The sequence below is a fragment of the Sparus aurata genome, chromosome 12, assembly GCF_900880675.1.
Source record: "Sparus aurata chromosome 12, fSpaAur1.1, whole genome shotgun sequence".
NCBI lineage: Eukaryota > Metazoa > Chordata > Actinopteri > Spariformes > Sparidae > Sparus > Sparus aurata.
The window spans coordinates 29,790,862-29,812,645 of NC_044198.1; the positions used below are offsets into that span (position 1 = coordinate 29,790,862).

General features: G+C 46.0%; 1 protein-coding gene across 1 annotated transcript; it reads left to right on the forward strand.

Annotated features, from left to right (window-relative positions):
- Positions 1-326: 326 nt before the first annotated feature.
- Positions 327-17,596, forward strand: LOC115593128 (alpha-mannosidase 2). The gene is made up of 24 exons (XM_030436503.1): positions 327-553; positions 1,758-1,900; positions 2,131-2,352; positions 2,466-2,610; positions 2,732-2,819; positions 5,487-5,570; positions 6,434-6,561; positions 6,642-6,815; positions 7,019-7,205; positions 7,324-7,501; positions 8,795-8,985; positions 9,532-9,729; positions 10,495-10,609; positions 10,768-10,835; positions 11,429-11,597; positions 11,940-12,176; positions 12,531-12,653; positions 12,745-12,859; positions 14,221-14,354; positions 14,506-14,647; positions 15,452-15,585; positions 15,943-16,137; positions 16,436-16,546; positions 16,823-17,596. Exons 2-24 carry the CDS (start codon positions 1,760-1,762, stop codon positions 16,991-16,993), a joined length of 3,450 nt encoding a protein of 1,149 aa, XP_030292363.1. The 5' UTR covers positions 327-553; positions 1,758-1,759; the 3' UTR covers positions 16,994-17,596.
- The last annotated feature ends 4,188 nt before the right edge of the window (positions 17,597-21,784 follow it).

The window sequence follows — 21,784 nt, forward strand, 5'->3', positions numbered from 1 at the left end:
TTTACTTTTGATACTTCATTACAATATAATATATATACATATATAATATCACATTCTTTACTCTAGTGTGACTTTTTTACAACACAAACATTCATCTTCAACACATCTTCAACGTGCTCTTCACTGGACCGGCAGGTAATCTGAAGAGTAACTAGTTACTATCAGATACATTCAGCTGAGTAGAAGAAGAAAGTACTGGTACTCCAGTAACGAACAGTACCTGAGTAAATGTACTTAGTTACATTCCAGAGGTGTCAGAACAGCTGGCCGGAAACGGACCCCCCCTCACCGGAAGTGCTGTGTCCGCAGCGCTGAGTCAGCTGAACCAACCCGGAAGCAAAACAAACGGCAGGGAGCAGGCGCAGCAGCAGCAGGCGCGCGCTGCGGACACAAACTGACTTTATTTTAATTTCATTTACTTTATTTTTCTGTTTTGTTGAGCTGAAGACTGACAGCTACGTCACAGGACGGGCAAAACGTCACGGGACAGGTGAAACACACCGGAGCGCGAGACCTGCTGCAGTTTGTCCGAGGCGGAAGTGCTGAGCGGAAGGTTTGAATTTCAGTTTAAAGTATAAAGTTTATAAATTTGTTCTGGAGACATGTTCGAGCTGCAGGAGGCGACGAGCTCAGTTAGCAGAGGAGCTAACACTGAATATTAACAGCAGATGAAGTGTGTCCGCTCTTTAACCTCCGGCAGGAAATGAAGCCGGAACTAATGTTGTAGACACGACGGACACTTTACTGCAGACACGTTTTACTGATCTTGTGTCCTGTGAAACACCTGAGTGATCAGTGAGGACGCTGCTGCTGCAAACATCATATACAACATGTTTGTTCTGCTCCTCAGAGGGAACATGTGCTTCTTACTCCATTACACTATCAGCTGGAGTTACTCGTTACTTTTCAGAGTACTTTTCCTTCCTGTCCTGTTCAGTAGGAACACAAAACTCAACTTACACGTTCTCTGTGTAACTGAGGTGATGACAAACGCTTCACCTGGACTTGATTACATCATCATTGATCAGTGTGTTGAACATGGAGAGTAACTAAGTACATTTACTTACTTAGTTACTGTGCCAGTGTGTGTCATCAGAGTTTGTGTGTCAGAGGTGAAGTTTGTTTCTACTTGAGGCAGTTAAAGAGTTAATTAAATGTCAGACTGGATATTGATGACTAGATTACTATCACTGATCAATAAGGACTTCCATAGTCGTGGCTGCAGGACGACGGCCTCGGTGTCTCTGCAGAACCGGTCGGTCCTGTTTGTCTGCAGGAGAACAGAGAGCGAGTGTTTGTTTGGATTCTGTGATGAAACTCAAATCTTACTTTGATCATATGAAAGTCTGCAAAGTGAAACTGACTGTTGATAGAATCAGACATGAGGATCTTCAGAGAGCTGATAACTTTGAATCTGTTGATCAATAAATCTTTAACATGAAACTTTAACATTCAGTCTTTTTTATGTCCAGAACTCAAATAAATTCAGTCTGTTATTTTTTGTGTCATTTCAAAGATTTAGGGATTTTTTGTTTTAAGAATGAGAAAGACAACATTTCAGTTGTCAGTAAAGTTGTAAAATTAGTTTTGTGCGGCTGATAATAACTCCTCATCACAGGTCTACTGGAGGTAACACTGCCTCCTACAGTTCCCATAATGCACATGGGCAGTGTGTCGTCCAGGACTTGTTGCTGTTTTTATCAAAATGTTTTATTAATGATTTTTTTATCGCTTCATTTTTGATACTCGCTGCTCAGTGATGAAGACGAGTCGGCTCCTGACCGTGCTGGTGGGCGGAGTCTTCTGCTTGGCTGTGATGTCACTGTACCGCATGCTGGAGCTGATGCAGGGGGCGGAGCTTCGGGAGCATCCAGACACACCTGGTGGACAGGTAGACAACGTGAGTCACAGCGAAGTCGCCGGACGGATTGTAGTTTCTCGTCTTTGAAAGTCAGCAGAGGAATTTCAATATTAAATGTTTTATTACATAAACATATTTAAACAACTTAAATAATAATTGAATAATTAATGATTATTAAATTATCAAGCTTTTGAGTCTGTATATTTTGTCGTCATTTGTGTCATTACAAACAAAAAGTTTCTTAAACCAATCACGGTCTCTGTCTGCAGGATTTGTCCCGCCTCCAGCAGAAGATCGACGAGTTGGAGCGTCTCCTTAGCGACAACAACCGCCTGGTTGCTACGCTGCGGGACTATCTGCTCCCCCACAAGGCATCATGGGGAAAAGGAGGAGGGGCTAATGTGAGCTCAGACTCCGCCCACAGCCAAGATGGCACACTGCCTGGCTGCCGATTGGCCAATGAGATGAAGGACGAAACGGACGGCGTGCAGGTTAGCTTAACATGCTAACAGCTGTTAGCTCCATGATGTCACTGATGTCACTGAGGAGCTTCAGATGAAAACTGTGTTAAACAGACTTCACTGTGTTCATGTGTGTGTTTCAGCTGCTGGATGTTTACGACCTCCTCCCGTTTGATAATCCTGATGGCGGCGCCTGGAAACAAGGTTTCGAGATCAGTTACCACGGTAACGAGTGGGATGAGCAGCCTCTGGAACTTTTTCTGGTTCCTCACTCGCACAACGACCCGGGTGAGAAACAACACAACGACCAGACGGATCGAACCTGTCAGTGATCAATGTGATCAGATATTTAATGTGTGTGTGTGTCTGTCTGTGTGTGTGTGTGTGTGTGTGTGTGTGTGTGTGTCAGGCTGGCTGAAGACGTTCGACGGTTACTATCAGGATCAGACGAGACACATCCTGAACAACATGCTGATCAAGCTGAGTGAGGACAGCAGGTAACTGCAGCTCACCTGTAGCCCTAACCCAGCAGGTAACTGTAGCTCACTTGTAGGCGTCACCCAGCAGGTAACTGTAGCTCACCTGTAGGCGTCACCTAGCAGGTAACTGTAGCTCACCTGTAGCCCTCATCCCAGCAGGTAACTGTAGCTCACCTGTAGGCGTCACCCAGCAGGTAACTGTAGCTCATCTGTAGCCCTCACCCAGCAGGTAACTGTAGCTCACCTGTAGGCGTCACCCAGCAGGTAACTGTAGCTCACCTGTAGGTGTCACCCAGCAGGTAACTTTGGCTCATCTGTAGCCCTCACCCAGCAGGTAACTGTAGCTCACCTGTAGGCGTCACCCAGCAGGTAACTGTAGCTCATCTGTAGGCGTCACCTAGCAGGTAACTGTAGCTCACCTGTAGCCCTCACCCAGCAGGTAACTGTAGCTCACCTGTAGGCGTCACCTAGCAGGTAACTGTAGCTCACCTGTAGCCCTAACCCAGCAGGTAACTGTAGCTCACCTGTAGGCGTCACCCAGCAGGTAACTGTAGCTCATCTGTAGCCCTCACCCAGCAGGTAACTGTAGCTCACCTGTAGCCCTCACCCAGCAGGTAACTGTAGCTCACCTGTAGCCCTCACCCAGCAGGTAACTGTAGCTCACCTGTAGCCCTCACCCAGCAGGTAACTGTAGCTCACCTGTAGGCGTCACCCAGCAGGTAACTGTAGCTCACCTGTAGGCGTCACCTAGCAGGTAACTGTAGCTCACCTGTAGGTGTCACCCAGCAGGTAACTGTAGCTCACCTGTAGCTGTCACCCAGCAGGTAACTGCAGCTCACCTGTAGGCGTCACCCAGCAGGTAACTGTAGCTCACCTGTAGCCCTAACCCAGCAGGTAACTGTAGCTCACCTGTAGGCGTCACCTAGCAGGTAACTGTAGCTCACCTGTAGGTGTCACCCAGCAGGTAACTGTAGCTCACTTGTAGGTGTCTCCCAGCAGGTAACTGTAGCTCACCTGTAGGTGTCACCCAGCAGGTAACTGTAGCTCACCTGTAGCCCTAACCCAGCAGGTAACTGTAGCTCACCTGTAGCCCTCACCCAGCAGGTAACTGTAGCTCACCTGTAGGTGTCACCCAGCAGGTAACTGTAGCTCACCTGTAGGTGTCACCCAGCAGGTAACTGCAGCTCACCTGTAGCCCTCACCCAGCAGGTAACTGTAGCTCACCTGTAGGTGTCACCCAGCAGGTAACTGTAGCTCACCTGTAGCCCTCACCCAGCAGGTAACTGCAGCTCACCTGTAGGTGTCACCCAGCAGGTAACTGTAGCTCACCTGTAGGTGTCACCCAGCAGGTAACTGCAGCTCACCTGTAGGTGTCACCCAGCAGGTAACTGTAGCTCACCTGTAGGTGTCACCCAGCAGGTAACTGCAGCTCACCTGTAGCCCTCACCCAGCAGGTAACTGTAGCTCACCTGTAGGTGTCACCCAGCAGGTAACTGTAGCTCACCTGTAGCCCTCGCCCAGCAGGTAACTGTAGCTCACCTGTAGGTGTCACCCAGCAGGTAACTGTAGCTCACCTGTAGGTGTCACCCAGCAGGTAACTGCAGCTCACCTGTAGGTGTCACCCAGCAGGTAACTGTAGCTCACCTGTAGCCCTCGCCCAGCAGGTAACTGTAGCTCACCTGTAGCCCTCGCCCAGCAGGTAACTGTAGCTCACCTGTAGGTGTCACCCAGCAGGTAACTGTAGCTCACCTGTAGCCCTCGCCCAGCAGGTAACTGTAGCTCACCTGTAGGTGTCACCCAGCAGGTAACTGTAGCTCACCTGTAGGTGTCACCCAGCAGGTAACTGCAGCTCACCTGTAGCCCTCACCCAGCAGGTAACTGTAGCTCACCTGTAGGTGTCACCCAGCAGGTAACTGTAGCTCACCTGTAGCCCTCACCCAGCAGGTAACTGCAGCTCACCTGTAGGTGTCACCCAGCAGGTAACTGTAGCTCACCTGTAGGCCTCACCCAGCAGGTAACTGCAGCTCACCTGTAGCCCTCACCCAGCAGGTAACTGCAGCTCACCTGTAGGTGTCACCCAGCAGGTAACTGTAGCTCACCTGTAGCCCTAACCCAGCAGGTAACTGTAGCTCACCTGTAGCCCTCACCCAGCAGGTAACTGTAGCTCACCTGTAGGTGTCACCCAGCAGGTAACTGTAGCTCACCTGTAGGTGTCACCCAGCAGGTAACTGCAGCTCACCTGTAGCCCTCACCCAGCAGGTAACTGTAGCTCACCTGTAGGTGTCACCCAGCAGGTAACTGTAGCTCACCTGTAGCCCTCACCCAGCAGGTAACTGCAGCTCACCTGTAGGTGTCACCCAGCAGGTAACTGCAGCTCACCTGTAGCCCTCACCCAGCAGATAACTGTAGCTCACCTGTAGGCGTCACCCAGCAGGTAACTGTAGCTCACCTGTAGGCGTCACCCAGCAGGTAACTGTAGCTCACCTGTAGGCGTCACCCAGCAGGTAACTGTAGCTCACCTGTAGGCGTCACCTAGCAGGTAACTGTAGCTCACCTGTAGGTGTCACCCAGCAGGTAACTGTAGCTCACTTGTAGGCGTCACCCAGCAGGTAACTGTAGCTCACCTGTAGGCGTCTCCCAGCAGGCGTGTGTGTGACTGACGGCCTCGTGCTCTGTGTTCCTCAGGAGGAAGATGATCTGGGCAGAAATCAGTTATTTCTCTAAATGGTGGAACGACATCGACGAGCAGAAGAGAGAGATGGTCAAACGGTAACTGTTCAAAATCTGAACCAACCAGGAAACAGAAAACAGATGACATCATCAAAAACGTCTTTAAAATTGTGTTCCAGCTTTCTGTTTAAGGTGCAAGACGAAGGAATGCAAGTTTAAAACAATTTAGACTTAATTAAAGTGATCAGCAGGAAGTGAAGAAACAACAGTGATGACATCATCTCAAAGATCCATGTTTTCTGTCTGTCCACTGATGTTAGCATGCTAACAGCTAGCCCGGGCCTGAAACTTCTCCCAGCGGTCCAAAGCTCCTGTGGTTCATCCAACTGCACAGCTAACTCAGCTAACAAGCTAACAGTAGCTACAGTCATGAGGAGAGCACAGTTAGCAGCAGTTAGCAGCAGTTGGCTACCTATAGTTGTTTGGAGTGTGAATTCAACAGGTGGTCAGTTTTTACATATCGCACCTTTAACACAAGTTTCTGTCTGTTTCTTCTCAAATCTGAAGAAAAACCTGTTTTTATTTCTGAATCTACAAACAAACACGATGTGCGTGGAGAAAACACCTGGAACAACATATTTTTATAATGAGAGGAGAAAGAAAACAAACTCAACAATCAAACTGACCTTAAAGGAGTTTCACTGTGTTAACATGTGGCGGACCCTGCCACCTCTCTAGCTTCAGACAGTGTTCTGAGACCTTGTTGTCCTCTGAGAACAGCTGGTTTATTCACTGATGGAGACAGTTTGTGTTTTTACCTCATTAATGTTATAATGAATAAAACTCAGTGTGATTTTTCTTATTATCTTCTTGTGTTTGATCATGTTCATTAATATTTACATGTCGTCATTTGTTCATCATCATGTGTGTCTCTGTTTTGTTCCTGCTCTGTGATTGGTCAGTCTGGTGAGGGCGGGGCAGCTGGAGCTGGTGACGGGCGGCTGGGTGATGGCGGACGAAGCGAACTCGCATTACTTCGCTCTGCTGGATCAGCTGATCGAGGGACACCAGTGGATCCAGCGACACATCGGTTCATCTCGCTTCACTTCCTCTCTCTGACTGTGACATCATCTGACCTGTCATCGTTTTAAACTCCGCCTCTCTGTCCAGGTGTGAAGCCGAGCAGCGGTTGGGCTGTAGATCCATTCGGCCACTCTCCCTCTATGGCCTACCTGCTGAAGGGGGCGGGGCTCCAGGACATGGTCATCCAGCGAGTTCACTACGCCGTCAAGAAGCACTTCGCCCGGCAACAGACGCTGGAGTTTCAGTGGCGACAGAGCTGGGGTGAGTTTGGACAAGAGACGAGAAACAACCACAGAGAACAAGAGAATAAAAAAGTGAAAGAAAGAAAAACATTTTAAGGAGCTGAAATAATAAATCAGGAAAAAATTAAAAACAGTGAAGAATAAAGAATAAAGTAAGAAAAGACCTGACGAGGTTCTGTTTCTGTTCTGCTTCTCTAACTCCGCCCACTTCCTGTTTGTCAGACCCCTCCCCCCGCAGTGACATCACGTGTCACATGATGCCGTTCTACAGCTACGATGTACCGCACACGTGCGGTCCGAACCCGTCGATCTGTTGTCAGTTCGATTTCCACCGCCTGCCAGGGGGGCGGGTCTACTGTCCATGGAGGATATCACCGCAGCCAATCACAGAGCAGAATGTCCAGGAAAGGTAAGCAGGGGGCGGGGCCAGATATTTGAGTTTCCAGGTGTGACGGGTCCAGGTGTGACAGGTCCAGGTGTGACTGTGGTCCAGGTGTTGTGTGTAATGTGTCCCTGTGTCGTCTCAGAGCTCTCCTCCTGTTGGATCAGTACCGTCAGAAGTCTCGTCTCTTTCGCTCTCCGGTCCTTCTGGTTCCGCTCGGTGACGACTTTCGCTTCACGGACTCGTCTGAGTGGGACGCTCAGTTCAGCAACTACCAGAAACTCTTCGACTACTTCGAGCAGCACCCGGAGCTCCACATCAAGGTGAACACCCGAGACACCTGTGAGGGGGGCGGGGCTGAGGGGCGGAGTCAGCCACACTCATCATGTGATTTACTACAGAGGCACTCAGTAGAGTGTATACCTTCGCCAAGGTCCGACAGCTCTCTTCTGTTCAGTCAGGCTCGTCCTGATCCATCATTATTTCTCAGATATTCACCAAAATGTTGAAAAATGTCCAAAGTTCTTCCTGCTTTGTCTCTTCATCTGGATCAGCACCAGAAGTTCCGGGCCGAGACTCGTCCTCCATCTTAGTTTGTTCATTTAAAGACATTTAAATTCTGAACGTGTTGTCATGACACAGCTGATCGATCCTTCATCCTCTCAGCTCTCATCACTTCTTCTTCTTCTCTCGTCTGTTTCCAGGCTCTCATCACTTCTTCTTCTTCTCTCGTCTGTTTCCAGGCTCTCATCACTTCTTCTTCTTCTCTCGTCTGTTTCCAGGCTCTCATCACTTCTTCTTCTTCTCTCGTCTGTTTCCAGGCTCTCATCACTTCTTCTTCTCTCGTCTGTTTCCAGGCTCTCATCACTTCTTCTTCTCTCGTCTGTTTCCAGGCTCTCATCACTTCTTCTTCTCCCGTCTGTTTCCAGCCTCTCATCACTTCTTCTTCTCTTGTCTGTTTCCAGCCTCTCATCACTTCTTCTTCTCTCGTGTGTTTCCAGGCTCTCATCACTTCTTCTTCTCTCGTCTGTTTCCAGCCTCTCATCACTTCTTCTTCTCTCGTCTGTTTCCAGGCTCTCATCACTTCTTCTTCTCTTGTCTGTTTCCAGGCTCTCATCACTTCTTCTTCTCTCGTCTGTTTCCAGGCTCTCATCACTTCTTCTTCTCTCGTCTGTTTCCAGGCTCTCATCACTTCTTCTTCTCTTGTCTGTTTCCAGGCTCTCATCACTTCTTCTTCTCTCGTCTGTTTCCAGGCTCTCATCACTTCTTCTTCTCTTGTCTGTTTCCAGGCTCTCATCACTTCTTCTTCTCTCGTCTGTTTCCAGGCTCTCATCACTTCTTCTTCTCTCGTCTGTTTCCAGGCTCTCATCACTTCTTCTTCTCTTGTCTGTTTCCAGGCTCTCATCACTTCTTCTTCTCTTGTCTGTTTCCAGGCTCTCATCACTTCTTCTTCTCTCGTCTGTTTCCAGGCTCTCATCACTTCTTCTTCTCTCGTCTGTTTCCAGGCTCTCATCACTTCTTCTTCTCTTGTCTGTTTCCAGGCTCTCATCACTTCTTCTTCTCTTGTCTGTTTCCAGGCTCTCATCACTTCTTCTTCTTCTCTTGTCTGTTTCCAGGCTCGCTTCGGGACTCTGTCAGATTACTTCTCGGCTCTCCGTCGGCGTCTGAGCGCAGCAGGTTCCACGCTGCCGACGCTCCGCGGCGACTTCTTCACGTACGCCGACCGTGACGATCATTACTGGAGCGGATACTTCACGTCCAGACCGTTTTACAAACGCCTCGACAGAACCATGGAGGCCACGCTGAGGTACGTTATCCCACAGGTTTTATCTCTTGTCATACAGATACAGTCAGACCACAGCCGAAGCCTTCCTCTCTTTCTTTATCCTTCGATTCATTTCAGATCAAACACTTTTCTTCTGGACGTCTTTTCTTGGGAATTGTGTTGAATTGTAAAAGAAGAAGAGAGAAATAAGTTTTTACTCAGTGAGACATTTGAAAACAACTTTGCAGTATTTATATGTTTTTATATGTCTTTATGTATTTTATATATTTTATATTTTGTTCTGGTCTCATTGTTTAGAGTGTTTCTTTTTTTGTGTGTTAATCAGATAAATGTTCAGACTCATTTAATGATTATTAATCAGCATTATTAATATTTTGTAATGTTTTAAACTTTTTGTTTTGGTAAAATAATTTTATAATAATCATATAAACAGCTGATTTAATCATAAACATATTTCAGTGTTTATTTTATTTTGTTTTTAAATGTGTATACATTTTATAAGTTCAGTTTATCCTGTTTTCAGTTTGTTTCTTCTTCTTGTCTTTTTGTTCACGTTTCCTCCGTCAGAGCGACAGAAATCCTTTTTAGCCTGACATTGGCTGAAATGCGTCGTTTCCATGGTAACGGTCAGCTGGTCGCGGGTTTCCCGGCGCGTGAACACTTCCAGCGGCTGACGGCCGGGAGACGGAACCTGGCGTTGTTTCAACACCACGACGCCGTCACCGGCACCGCCCGCGACGCTGTGGTGGTGGACTACGGAACCAGGTAGCTACTTCCTGTTAGCACCAAAATGTGTTAGCATGCTGGGGAAGTCAAAAGTGCAAGAATAAGTAGAAACTTGCTGTTAGCATGTTAGCAACCTAGCAGAGGGGTCATGAGCAGCTAACAATACAAGAATAGTTTCAGCTAAGAATGTTTATTTATTGATCAGCTGTGTTAGCATGTTAGCATGTTAGCATGAAGGGTTACAGATCAAAGGTCAACACAGTTTGTGAATTATTAAAATAACAGGTTAAATTTAGAAACCACATTCTTTTGTAGAAATGTTTTTTTTATTGATTATTTTCCCAGATAATAAGTAAGTGTTAGCGTCGTAGCCTCAACAACTCTTCAGCATCTTTAGCGTTAGCATGTTTTCTGTCTCATTTGTCCCTCCATGCTCTCTGTTGAAGGAGGATGTCGCCCCTGACAACGGTAACAGGTACCGCCGCGCTTAGTGTGAGCAGTTAGCATTAGCCTCCCATCATTCCCATTCATTTAGCATTAGCATCTAACATTAGTTTCCCATCGCTCCCTGCTTCTTCTTCACGTGTGTTTTACAGTGTAGTCTGTCAGTCACTGTGTGTTTCACCTCTTTGAAGTGAAGTTGTAACATTTGAAGTTTTTAGTTCTCATAAAGTCGACATGTTTTTTAAAAAATAAAACTCAAACAGTTCATTCATGAAATATAAAGACATATTTATGAAAGTACAGAAAATCAAAACTCTTCCATCATTAAAAATGAAAACTGAAATAAGTGTTATTTTGCAGATTGCTTCACTCCATCCTGAACCTGCGCCAGGTGCTGCAGAGCTCCGCCCACTGGCTGCTTCTATTGGACAAGAGCCAGTACCACCACGACCAATCCAAGCCCTTCCTACAAATGGTGACCTGTTTGTTTCTGTGACATCCAGTTTAATATGATGGATAATAGCTTTTATACATGAGACAGACTCAGAGATTTGATGAACTGAAACATGTGACAGATTCATGGTCGTCATGACAACAGAGGATGATTGGTTGATACTGTGATGAATGTTTCAGGATGACGTGATCTCAGCACAGGACGCTCTGCCTCAGAAGACGCCGCTCACGCTCAGTGACGAGCCCAGGTGAGGAGGCGGGGCTTAAAGAGAGGAGTTTATATTGATGATGAGAGTAAATAGGAAGTCCGTCCTCACTTCTCGCTAACCAGCAGCTAACCAGCAGCTAACCAGCAGCTAACCAGCAGCTAGCTTCACGCTGACGCTCTGCTACATCAGGCTGCATGTGTCAAAGCTCAACAAATGTCTCTTAATATTTAAATCTGTTGCTAGGAAACAGCTGCAGTTCTGTCCAATGAGAGCAATCAGCTGAGTAAACAGGAAGTCACTGTAGCATCACAAGCTAGCAGATCTTCCAGACAGTTTTAGAGGCTACAAGGTAAAACTTTGTTAGTGTGAACATGAAGAATCTGATCCAGAGTCAGATTATATTATCATAGTTTGTAACGAGACGAAAACATCTGTGAGCTAACGGACTGTATTAACTTCATCATCGCTCACGCTGTCGTGTTATTTAGTGATTTAATCTTCCAGGTGAATCTTATTAATGCTTCCAGCTGCAGGTCGTGTCAGCTGATGAGAACGAGTGTGTCAGCTGACGGACAGTTTGTCTGCAGGTTTGACTTCCTGTCGTCTCCGCTGACTGATTGTTTTTGTGTCAGGTCATTGATCATCTTTAACCCGACGGAGCAGCTCCGTACGTCAGTCATCAGCGTCGTCGTCGACTCTCCGGACGCTCGTGTTGTCGACGCACAAACGGGTCGACCAATGGCTGCACAGATCTCTGCGGTGTGGGAGGAGCCGACCCGGGCGTCCACAGAATCTTTCCAGGTGAAGAACACGTTGCTCAGATGTTCTGTGATGAGTCTGAACTCACACAGTCCTGAAATGTTATTTGTTATTATTATTTTCTGTATCATCACTTCATCATGAGGAGGAGGAGCGGACGTGGACTGGTGAGATTATTAGAAGTATTTATGCTCACAGGTCTTGTTGGTCTGGACTGTTTGATGTTTTGAGATTTTACAAATGTTTTACATTTAACATTTCCTGGTTAATGTTAAGCTCCTCCCCTGCTCAGTGATTGTCCAATCACAGCTGAGCGACTGTTCATTGTCACAGCAGGTGAGTCGTGTTCAGGTGTTTCATATTTTAAACTTTTTTTGCCTTCAGCTCGACTTCGTGGCTGAACTTCCTCCTCTGTCGCTCGCTGTCTATCATGTGACCAAAGCCGCTGTTGGCTCCGCCCATCGGGCTCAGTACACCTTCTATCGTCAAGGCAACCCTCCGACCGTCCAGAGCGAATACTTCCAGGTGTCCCGCCCCAAAGGGCCTGAGGCCGACGCCCCCCTGTCGCTAAGCAACAAGCACGTCCAGATGTGGAGCTCCCCGGAGACCGGCCTGCTGCAGGTCAGACTTTTCAAATTAAAAGTCACGACAGACACAAACTGAAAAAGTTAAATAACTGGTTCTGGTGATCTGGTGCTGTGTTCTGGTTCTGGTGTTCTGGTCGGCACCGTCAGTGTGTGAATGAATCACTAAAGTCACTTTGGAGCGTCTGAAAACAACACAGACTTTAAAGCAGAATGAATAAGAACATATTAAAGTCATGTGAAGCTACATGAAGAATAATGTGATGAAGATTATCAGAGCAGAATCATAATAAATCATAAAACAAACAACTGATTTATTGATCATTAAATTGATTATAAATCTGTTAAAAAATACTTTTTTAACATGTGATGCTTTTATTCTGAAATGTAGAAGCTCCGCCTCCAGTCCGGTCTGGTCCGTCAGCTCCAGGTCCAGTTTCTGTGGTACGGGACCACATCGAACCGGGACAAGAGCGGAGCCTACCTGTTCCTGCCGGGGACGGAGGGGGGTCAGGTGAGACCAGAACCAGGATCCAGTCTGAACCACATCAGTCTCTCTCTCTCTGTCCTCTGCTTCACTGTGAACGTCTCTCGCCCTCCTGCAGCTCTACAAGCCCTCAGAACCGCCCCTGGTCCGGGTCTCCAGAGGTCCGGTCTTCTCTGACATCACTTCCTGTTTCCGACACTTCACACACAGAGTCCGACTGTACCACCTGGACGGTAAGGAGACCGCACTCAAACCACAGCCCCGGGTTCTGTCTGTCCGGTTCTGTCTGTCAGGTTCTGTCTTTCAGGATGTGTACAGGCGGCCCGGTTCTGTCTGTCTGGTTCTGTCTGTCTGGTTCTGTCTGTCTGGTTCTGTCTGTCAGGTTCTGTCTGTCAGGTTCTGTCTGTCCGGTTCTGTCTGTCAGGATGTGTACAGGCGGCCCGGTTCTGTCTGTCAGGTTCTGGTTGCTGCTTTCGTACCTCTGGTATGATTTTGTTTGCAGAAGAAGACGAAGCGTCCGGCCTGAGATACGATAAAAACACTAAAGGCTCCAGAAATCAGGAGTTATCGCTTTTAAAACACCAACATGAAAAAACAAGAATATAAAAGGCAGGAAACTAAATAAATGAATAAACAAACAGTTGCTTCTATCATGAATATCTGAGTTTATTAACCTCCAGCTCAGTGAAACAAACTGCATGAGGTGAGTTCAGGGTCCGATGGTGAGTTCAGGGTCCGATGGTGAGTTCAGGGTCCGATGGTGAGTTCAGGGTCCGATGGTGAGTTCAGGGTCCGACGGTGAGTTCAGGGTCCGACGGTGAGTTCAGGGTCCGACGGTGAGTTCAGGGTCAGTTTAGTGCTGTGCGATATGAACAGAATTGTCTATCCTGATAACGATGTATATCCCGGCGTGTATTTAATATGTTGAGACGTGATTAGACGTGTTGGAGTCGTTTGTAACAACTTGTTGGCTGCATGTTTTGCAGATTACCGTTGTCAGGTCGCTGTCTGACTTTTTAAACCAAAGCCAAACGGTGGAATTCCGGTTCTCCCTTTTCAGCACAAATCTTCTTGGAGTTCTGCTTCTGTATCGGCGTCTGATGTAACGTTACTAGTAACGTTATTGTCGTCTTCCATTGCGCTCTCCTCCGTCTCCGCCATGCTGCTTTGCCTCTGTTTACTCCCGAGCAGCCGGTGCTGTAAACGAGTCCTTGCAGGTGACGTAACTGCAGCTGCCACAAAGCAGCAGCTGCAGTTACATTCACCTTCGTACAATAAACTTGTTTTGAACTAAAAGTGTTGATATCTAACGGTCATTCTGACGTTGAGTTGTGCTTTACACAGAGTATTAAATCACCATTAACGTCAGTGTAGCAACAGTGCTAATCAAGTAGCCTACACGTTAAAATTACGATATAAACAACAGAGTTATATCCTACAGAAGACATTTTTATATCGCAGTACGATATATATCGTAATATCGCTCAGCTCAGGGTCAGCTGGAGTTCAGATGACTCTGTCAGCTGTTCACTTAATATCACTCATCAAACTCAGTGATTTCACAATAAAGGTCTCCTGTCTGTCTCTGCCCCAGGGCATGCTGGGAGATCGGTGGAGATTTCCAACATGGTGGACATCAGGTCAGAGGTCAACCGTGAGCTCGCCATGAAACTCGTCACCGATGTTGCCAACGGCAACCGTTTCTACTCCGACCTCAACAGTTTCCAGGTTCCTTCTTTTGTTTTTATAGTCTCTGAATGATGATGTCACAGTGTATTGATAGTGTATTGATAGTTGATTGACAGCGTATTGATCCTGTATCAAAGTGTATTGATAGTGTATTGATAGTTGACTGACAGCGTATTGATCCGGCCTGCAGATGCAGCAGCGGCGGACTCTGGAGAAGCTCCCCCTGCAGGCCAACTTCTACCCGATGACGTCGGCGTCGTTCCTGCAGGACTCGACGTCTCGCGTGTCTCTGCTGACGGCTCAGAGTCAGGCCGTCGCCTCGCTCACACCAGGTGAGTCCTGTTCACCTGCACGTCCGCCTCACTGTCTCTGTGGTGTTTGAGGTGTTTCAGCTTCGTGGTGATGGCGTGGAGGTCCAGTGATGATGACATCAGAGACTCTTCATCACTTCAACAGGATGAATCCTTCATGTTGTCAACCCTGAACTTCAGTTTTTATACTAACGGCTTCCATTTCCTTTATCAGTGACTCACTTGTGTCAGAATCAGTTTTATAATCAATAATATTTGCTGCACATTGTTTTAGACAGTGTCAATAACAATGATGTCATCATTCTAACATCAGCTAGTCAACGCAAAGAGAAAAAGTTCAGCAGAATAAAAGAAAGTGGGATCAGATCAGATACATGGATAGATAATGTCTTTACTGATAAACAACAGCGACCTCGAGCAGTGAGAACACAATGAGTCTGTCAGTGTGCTGACCTCTGACCTCTCACCTGTGACCTCTCACCTGTGACCTCTCACCTCTCACCTCTGACCTCTCACCTCTCACCTCGGACCTCTGACCTCTGACCTGTGACCTCTCACCTATGACCTCTCACCTCTCACCTCGGACCTGTGACCTCTCACCTCTCACCTCTCACCTCTCACCTCGGACCTGTGACCTCTCACCTCTCACCTCTCACCTGTGACCTCTCACCTCTCACCTCGGACCTGTGACCTCTGACCTGTGACCTCTCACCTCTCACCTCTCACCTGTGACCTCTCACCTCTCACCTCGGACCTGTGACCTCTCACCTGTGACCTCTCACCTCTGACCTGTGACCTCTGACCTCTGACCTCTCACCTGTGCAGGTGAGCTGGAGGTGGTGTTGGACCGGCGGCTGCAGCAGGACGATAACCGCGGCCTCGGTCAGGGCGTCACTGACAACAAGCTGACGGCGAGTCTCTACCACCTGCTGCTGGAGGACCGGAGGGGCGGGGCTCAGGTGAGGGGGTGGGGCTTGTTTTGGCTCCTCCCACATGCCCAGCACAACTGTTGGGGGGGAGGGGCATTAGAGTTTCGTCCATGAGACGTCACCTCTGATGTTCCCGCGAGAGGCGAGCAGCCAGAAACATGATGTTTACTCCACCCAGACAGAAGCATCAGAACATCACAGGCTGCACCACCCGTCTCCACCTGAGGGACGGACCGGGTCGGATCAGACAGCCGCATGTGTTCTGATCATAGTAGAATATCAGTGTGACGGTGCAGAGGATCAATATCACAGCTGACTCTGATTGTTTTTATGTTGTTTTAACTTTTTGCAGGTTATATTTTATCTTTCTGTTTATTTTCCTGACAGGAGGTGGGAGGAGCCTCAGTTGAACACCTGTCACTGCTCGCCCACCTGTCCTCGCTCTCCCTCTGCCACCCGCCAATCACCATGGTCGCCCCGAGCAACAGCCAGCTGCCAAAGCTCCGCCCCTTCCTGCCACTCAGCTCGTCGATGCCGTGTGACGTTCACCTGCTGAACCTGAGGACGCTGGAGGACGCACAGGTGAGAGCAGCACCTGGAAACACCTGGAAACACCTGGAAACACCTGGAGACACCTTCAAACACCTGGATTTATGTTTTTTATGTTGAAAATAAAAAGCAGGAGTCATTAATTGAGCCATAACTCAAAACATACTCAAACACTTTTACAAAGAATTACATTGAAAAACAAAATTAACAAAAAAGTTGTAATATAATAACTTTATTAATATTAGATCATTTTAAAAAGCATTTTAAAGATTCTTAAATCTGTTAATCATGAAATCAAAACAAATGAATGTTTGTGTTTTCTGGTAAACAGGAAGCAGAAACTCCGTCACAGGAAGTGGCGCTGCTCCTCCACAGGAAGGGCTTCGACTGTAGCTCCGCCCCCGACACGCCACTGCAGTGCACGTGGAGCGCGCACGAGGAGGTACACACACACACACACACACACACACACACACATTTCAGAATTATATAATTAAATAATTATCTTAACTTTGTATTTTTAAATCTCTGTTTAGTGAAATATTATTCAAATTTACATAAAAGCGTATTTTTTAAAGTGTGTGAATATTTTTTTAATTAATAGTGTTTTGAGCTTCACGTGACAGCTTAATGTTCCTACATGTTGTTTTATACAGTTGTTATTTTAAAAAGAGTTTTCTGTCTCGTCTGGTTTCGTCTCGTCTGATTTTGGCTCCAGGTGAACGTGGACGATCTGTTCTCTCCTCTGCGGTTCCGTTCTGTCCGTCAGTCGGGTCTCACTCTGCTGCGTGAAGACGATGAACCGGAATCTGCCCGGCAACAGCAGCCTCCACGCATCACTCGCCTGCAGCCAATGGAAATCACCGCCTTCCGCGTGGAGATCGACTGAAAAATGAATTGTCAAAATTTTGACATTTTGTCATTTTTGTTAAAATTGTTCCACTTGTTGTGTCGATGACACGAGCAGCCAATCAGGAGGAATCACTTTAAAACATGTCGGAGGGAAAATACACAAAAGATTATTAGTGAAAAATTAAAAATGGAACATGAATGTAAACTAAAGTTGACGAGGCGTCTAAAAGTGATCAGAAGATACAAATAACTGAACCAGCTGACGGGACGACAGAAACTTCATCAGCCGTGAAACACAATCAGCAGAAATCATCATTGATCATCATTAATCACGTTGATCATCATTGATCATCATTACATGTTATTAATCAGCCGTGAACATGAAGATGAACCAGCGTGGAGACTTAACGAGTTGATGTTCGATGATTCGATGCTGAAAAAACGACGAGAAGAAAATCAGGAATTATTTAAAAAGTGTATTGAAATGAAGCCACTTTTAATGAACACGTCGTCATGGTGACACGTCCTGACAGGGAGGTTTCTACGGCAACACAAAGGGACCAAACACATCGTTAATGCTTAATGAATTAGTGTGTGTGTGTGTGTGTGTGTGTGTGTGTGTGTAACTGCTGTTTTAATTTTTTTTAAATGAAGTTTTTTCTGTTTTATGACAAAATGTGGAATTATGGGTAAAATGTCTGACTGATTGATTGATGATCAGTGGACGTGCAGCTGTGTGTGTGTTTCCAGTGTGTGTGTGTGTGTGTGTGTGTGTGTGTGTGTGTGTGTGTGTGTGAGAGAGAGTTCCTGCTGATTATTGATGATTGATTATTGATTATGAGCACATATTGACCTGCTGACATGTTGAATGATGTTTTTCACTGTGAAACTTCTTCTGGGTTTTGTTTAATTAAGAAATTCTGTATATTTTCTATCAGCGGTTTATTTCTCAGATGTTTATTTAAAAGTATGTATTTTTCTATCACGACTGTTCAACATGTTGTGCTTTTTCTGTGTTTGGGGAGATTTTATGGTTTTAATACAAAATAAATTATTGTTTAATTGAACTTCCTGTTGAGAAAGTGATTTCCTGGACCGACTCGGGCTGCAGAACTTTATGATTTTAATATTTAATCATTGAGTGGACAGACAGGAAGTGATGTCATCAACTATAGAGTCAGGACATTAAAGCGGCTTCGGTTCTGACGGGCTGAACGTTTCTCCTCCAGTCGGTGTTTGATGTGTTTTACTGTGTGAGACAGAAAGTTCTGGAGGTTCTACACCGTCTGGACAGAACCAGTTTCACTGAGCGGCCACAGAACATGATGATGGTTCACTTTGGACTTTATTCATGTGAGTTGAGCTGTGAATGATTTTAATGGATCATCTCCACATGTGGTTCTGTGGTTCTGTGGTTCTGTTAGCTGATCCAGGTCCGTCCTGTTAAAACTGATGAGAGAACTCTGAGAGCAGCTGATTAACTGATTAATGAAGCAATCTAACTACATTGTTTTTCCTCATAAGTTTCCAAAGACAGTTACAGTTACTATGTTACTGTTGTTTGGTTCTGTAATGTTGCTCTGTGGAACGTTTCTCTGTCTGTTGATGAGTGAAGGACTCGACCCGTCCTGATCCACGCCTCCAACCATCACACAGACCCCTGCTCGCCTCTGATACCGGGTCCAGAGGCGGATCAGAGCCGCAGCAGAACCACCTGCTCCTGATGACAGACAGGTAAGAAAAACATTCAAAAGGATCAATTAAAGCTTCACACGAGGCACAATTAAGTAACGTTTATGCAACATTAGAAGGGAGATTTAGGTTCAATTTAGCTATCAATAATAATGAATGATTATCAGGAATAATTATTAACTATGATAAATGATATGATCCAGTTTGCATTAGAAAGCTTCGGGGCACCACCGCTGAAGAAGGGAAAAGATGAATAAATAGATGAAGACCAGCGTCTCCAGAGAAAGATCAGGTACGCTGTGTTATATCTACTGCACGAGGACTCAAATCTTAAAGGGCCACAAAGATTTGTTTCAATGACTCAAAGGTCCATTTTCTAACAGTGTGGGAGGAGGGAAGGTTACCACATGGAAAGAAGCAGTAGTGATTCTGATAAGAAAACCTGGTAATGATCCTTCACCACCCGTTAGTTACAGGCCAGTAGCACTAAAGTCAAATATATGCAGGATATAGGGACGTAAACAACACCAGCTGCGGTGCTGTGGGAGAACTCTCAGTCTGACACCTACCGCCAGAAACTCAGTGTCTGTCTGTTGTACACGATCTCCATCACAGTAACATGTCTCTGTTGTACACGATCTCCATCACAGTAACATGTTTCTGTTGCACACGATCTCCATCACAGTAACATGTCTCTGTTGTACACGATCTCCATCACAGTAACATGTCTCTGTTGTACACGATCTCCATCACAGTAACATGTCTCTGTTGTACACGATCTCCATCACAGTAACATGTCTCTGTTGTACACGATCTCCATCACAGTAACATGTCTCTGTTGTACACGATCTCCATCACAGTAACATGTCTCTGTTGTACACGATCTCCATCACAGTAACATGTCTCTGTTGTACACGATCTCCATCACAGTAACATGTCTCTGTTGTACACGATCTCCATCACAGTAACATGTCTCTGTTGTACACGATCTCCATCACAGTAACATGTCTCTGTTGTACACGATCTCCATCACAGTAACATGTCTCTGTTGTACACGATCTCCATCACAGTAACATGTCTCTGTTGTACACGATCTCCATCACAGTAACATGTCTCTGTTGTACACGATCTCCATCACAGTAACATGTCTCTATTGTACACGATCTCCATCACAGTAACATGTCTCTGTTGTACACGATCTCCATCACAGTAACATGTCTCTGTTGTACACGATCTCCATCACAGTAACATGTCTCTGTTGTACACGATCTCCATCACAGTAACATGTCTCTGTTGTACACGATCTCCATCACAGTAACATGTCTCTGTTGTACACGATCTCCATCACAGTAACATGTCTCTGTTGTACACGATCTCCATCACAGTAACATGTCTCTGTTGTACACGATCTCCATCACAGTAACATGTCTCTGTTGTACACGATCTCCATCACAGTAACATGTCTCTGTTGTACACGATCTCCATCACAGTAACATGTCTCTGTTGTACACGATCTCCATCACAGTAACATGTCTCTGTTGTACACGATCTCCATCACAGTAACATGTCTCTGTTGTACACGATCTCCATCACAGTAACATGTCTCTGTTGTACACGATCTCCATCACAGTAACATGTCTCTGTTGTACACGATCTCCATCACAGTAACATGTCTCTGTTGTACACGATCTCCATCACAGTAACATGTCTCTGTTGTACACGATCTCCATCACAGTAACATGTCTCTGTTGTACACGATCTCCATCACAGTAACATGTCTCTGTTGTACACGATCTCCATCACAGTAACATGTCTCTGTTGTACACGATCTCCATCACAGTAACATGTCTCTGTTGTACACGATCTCCATCACAGTAACATGTCTCTGTTGTACACGATCTCCATCACAGTAACATGTCTCTGTTGTACACGATCTCCATCACAGTAACATGTCTCTGTTGTACACGATCTCCATCACAGTAACATGTCTCTGTTGTACACGATCTCCATCACAGTAACATGTCTCTGTTGTACACGATCTCCATCACAGTAACATGTCTCTGTTGTACACGATCTCCATCACAGTAACATGTCTCTGTTGTACACGATCTCCATCACAGTACATGTCTCTGTTGTACACGATCTCCATCACAGTAACATGTTACTGTTGTACACGATCTCCATCACAGTAACATGTCTCTGTTGTACACGATCTCCATCACAGTAACATGTCTCTGTTGTACACGATCTCCATCACAGTAACATGTCTCTGTTGTACACGGTCTCCATCACAGTAACATGTCTCTGTTGTACACGATCTCCATCACAGTAACATGTCTCTGTTGTACACGATCTCCATCACAGTAACATGTCTCTGTCTGTTGTACACGATCTCCATCACAGTAACATGTCTCTGTCTGTTGTACACGATCTCCATCACAGTAACATGTCTCTGTTTACACGATCTCCATCACAGTAACATGTCTCTGTTGTACACGATCTCCATCACAGTAACATGTCTCTGTTGTACACGATCTCCATCACAGTAACATGTCTCTGTCTGTTGTACACGATCTCCATCACATAGTACATGTCTCTGTTGTACACGATCTCCATCACAGTAACATGTCTCTGTTGTACACGATCTCCATCACAGTAACAGGTCTCTGTTGTACACGATCTCCATCACAGTAACATGTCTCTGTCTGTTGTACACGATCTCCATCACAGTAACATGTCTCTGTTGTACACGATCTCCATCACAGTAACATGTCTCTGTTGTACACGATCTCCATCACAGTAACATGTCTCTGTTGTACACGATCTCCATCACAGTAACATGTCTCTGTTGCACACGATCTCCATCACAGTAACATGTCTCTGTTGTACACGATCTCCATCACAGTAACATGTCTCTGTTGTACACGATCTCCATCACAGTAACATGTCTCTGTTGTACACGATCTCCATCACAGTAACATGTCTCTGTTGTACACGATCTCCATCACAGTAACATGTCTCTGTTGTACACGATCTCCATCACAGTAACATGTCTCTGTTGTACACGATCTCCATCACAGTAACATGTCTCTGTTGTACACGATCTCCATCACAGTAACATGTCTCTGTTGCACCA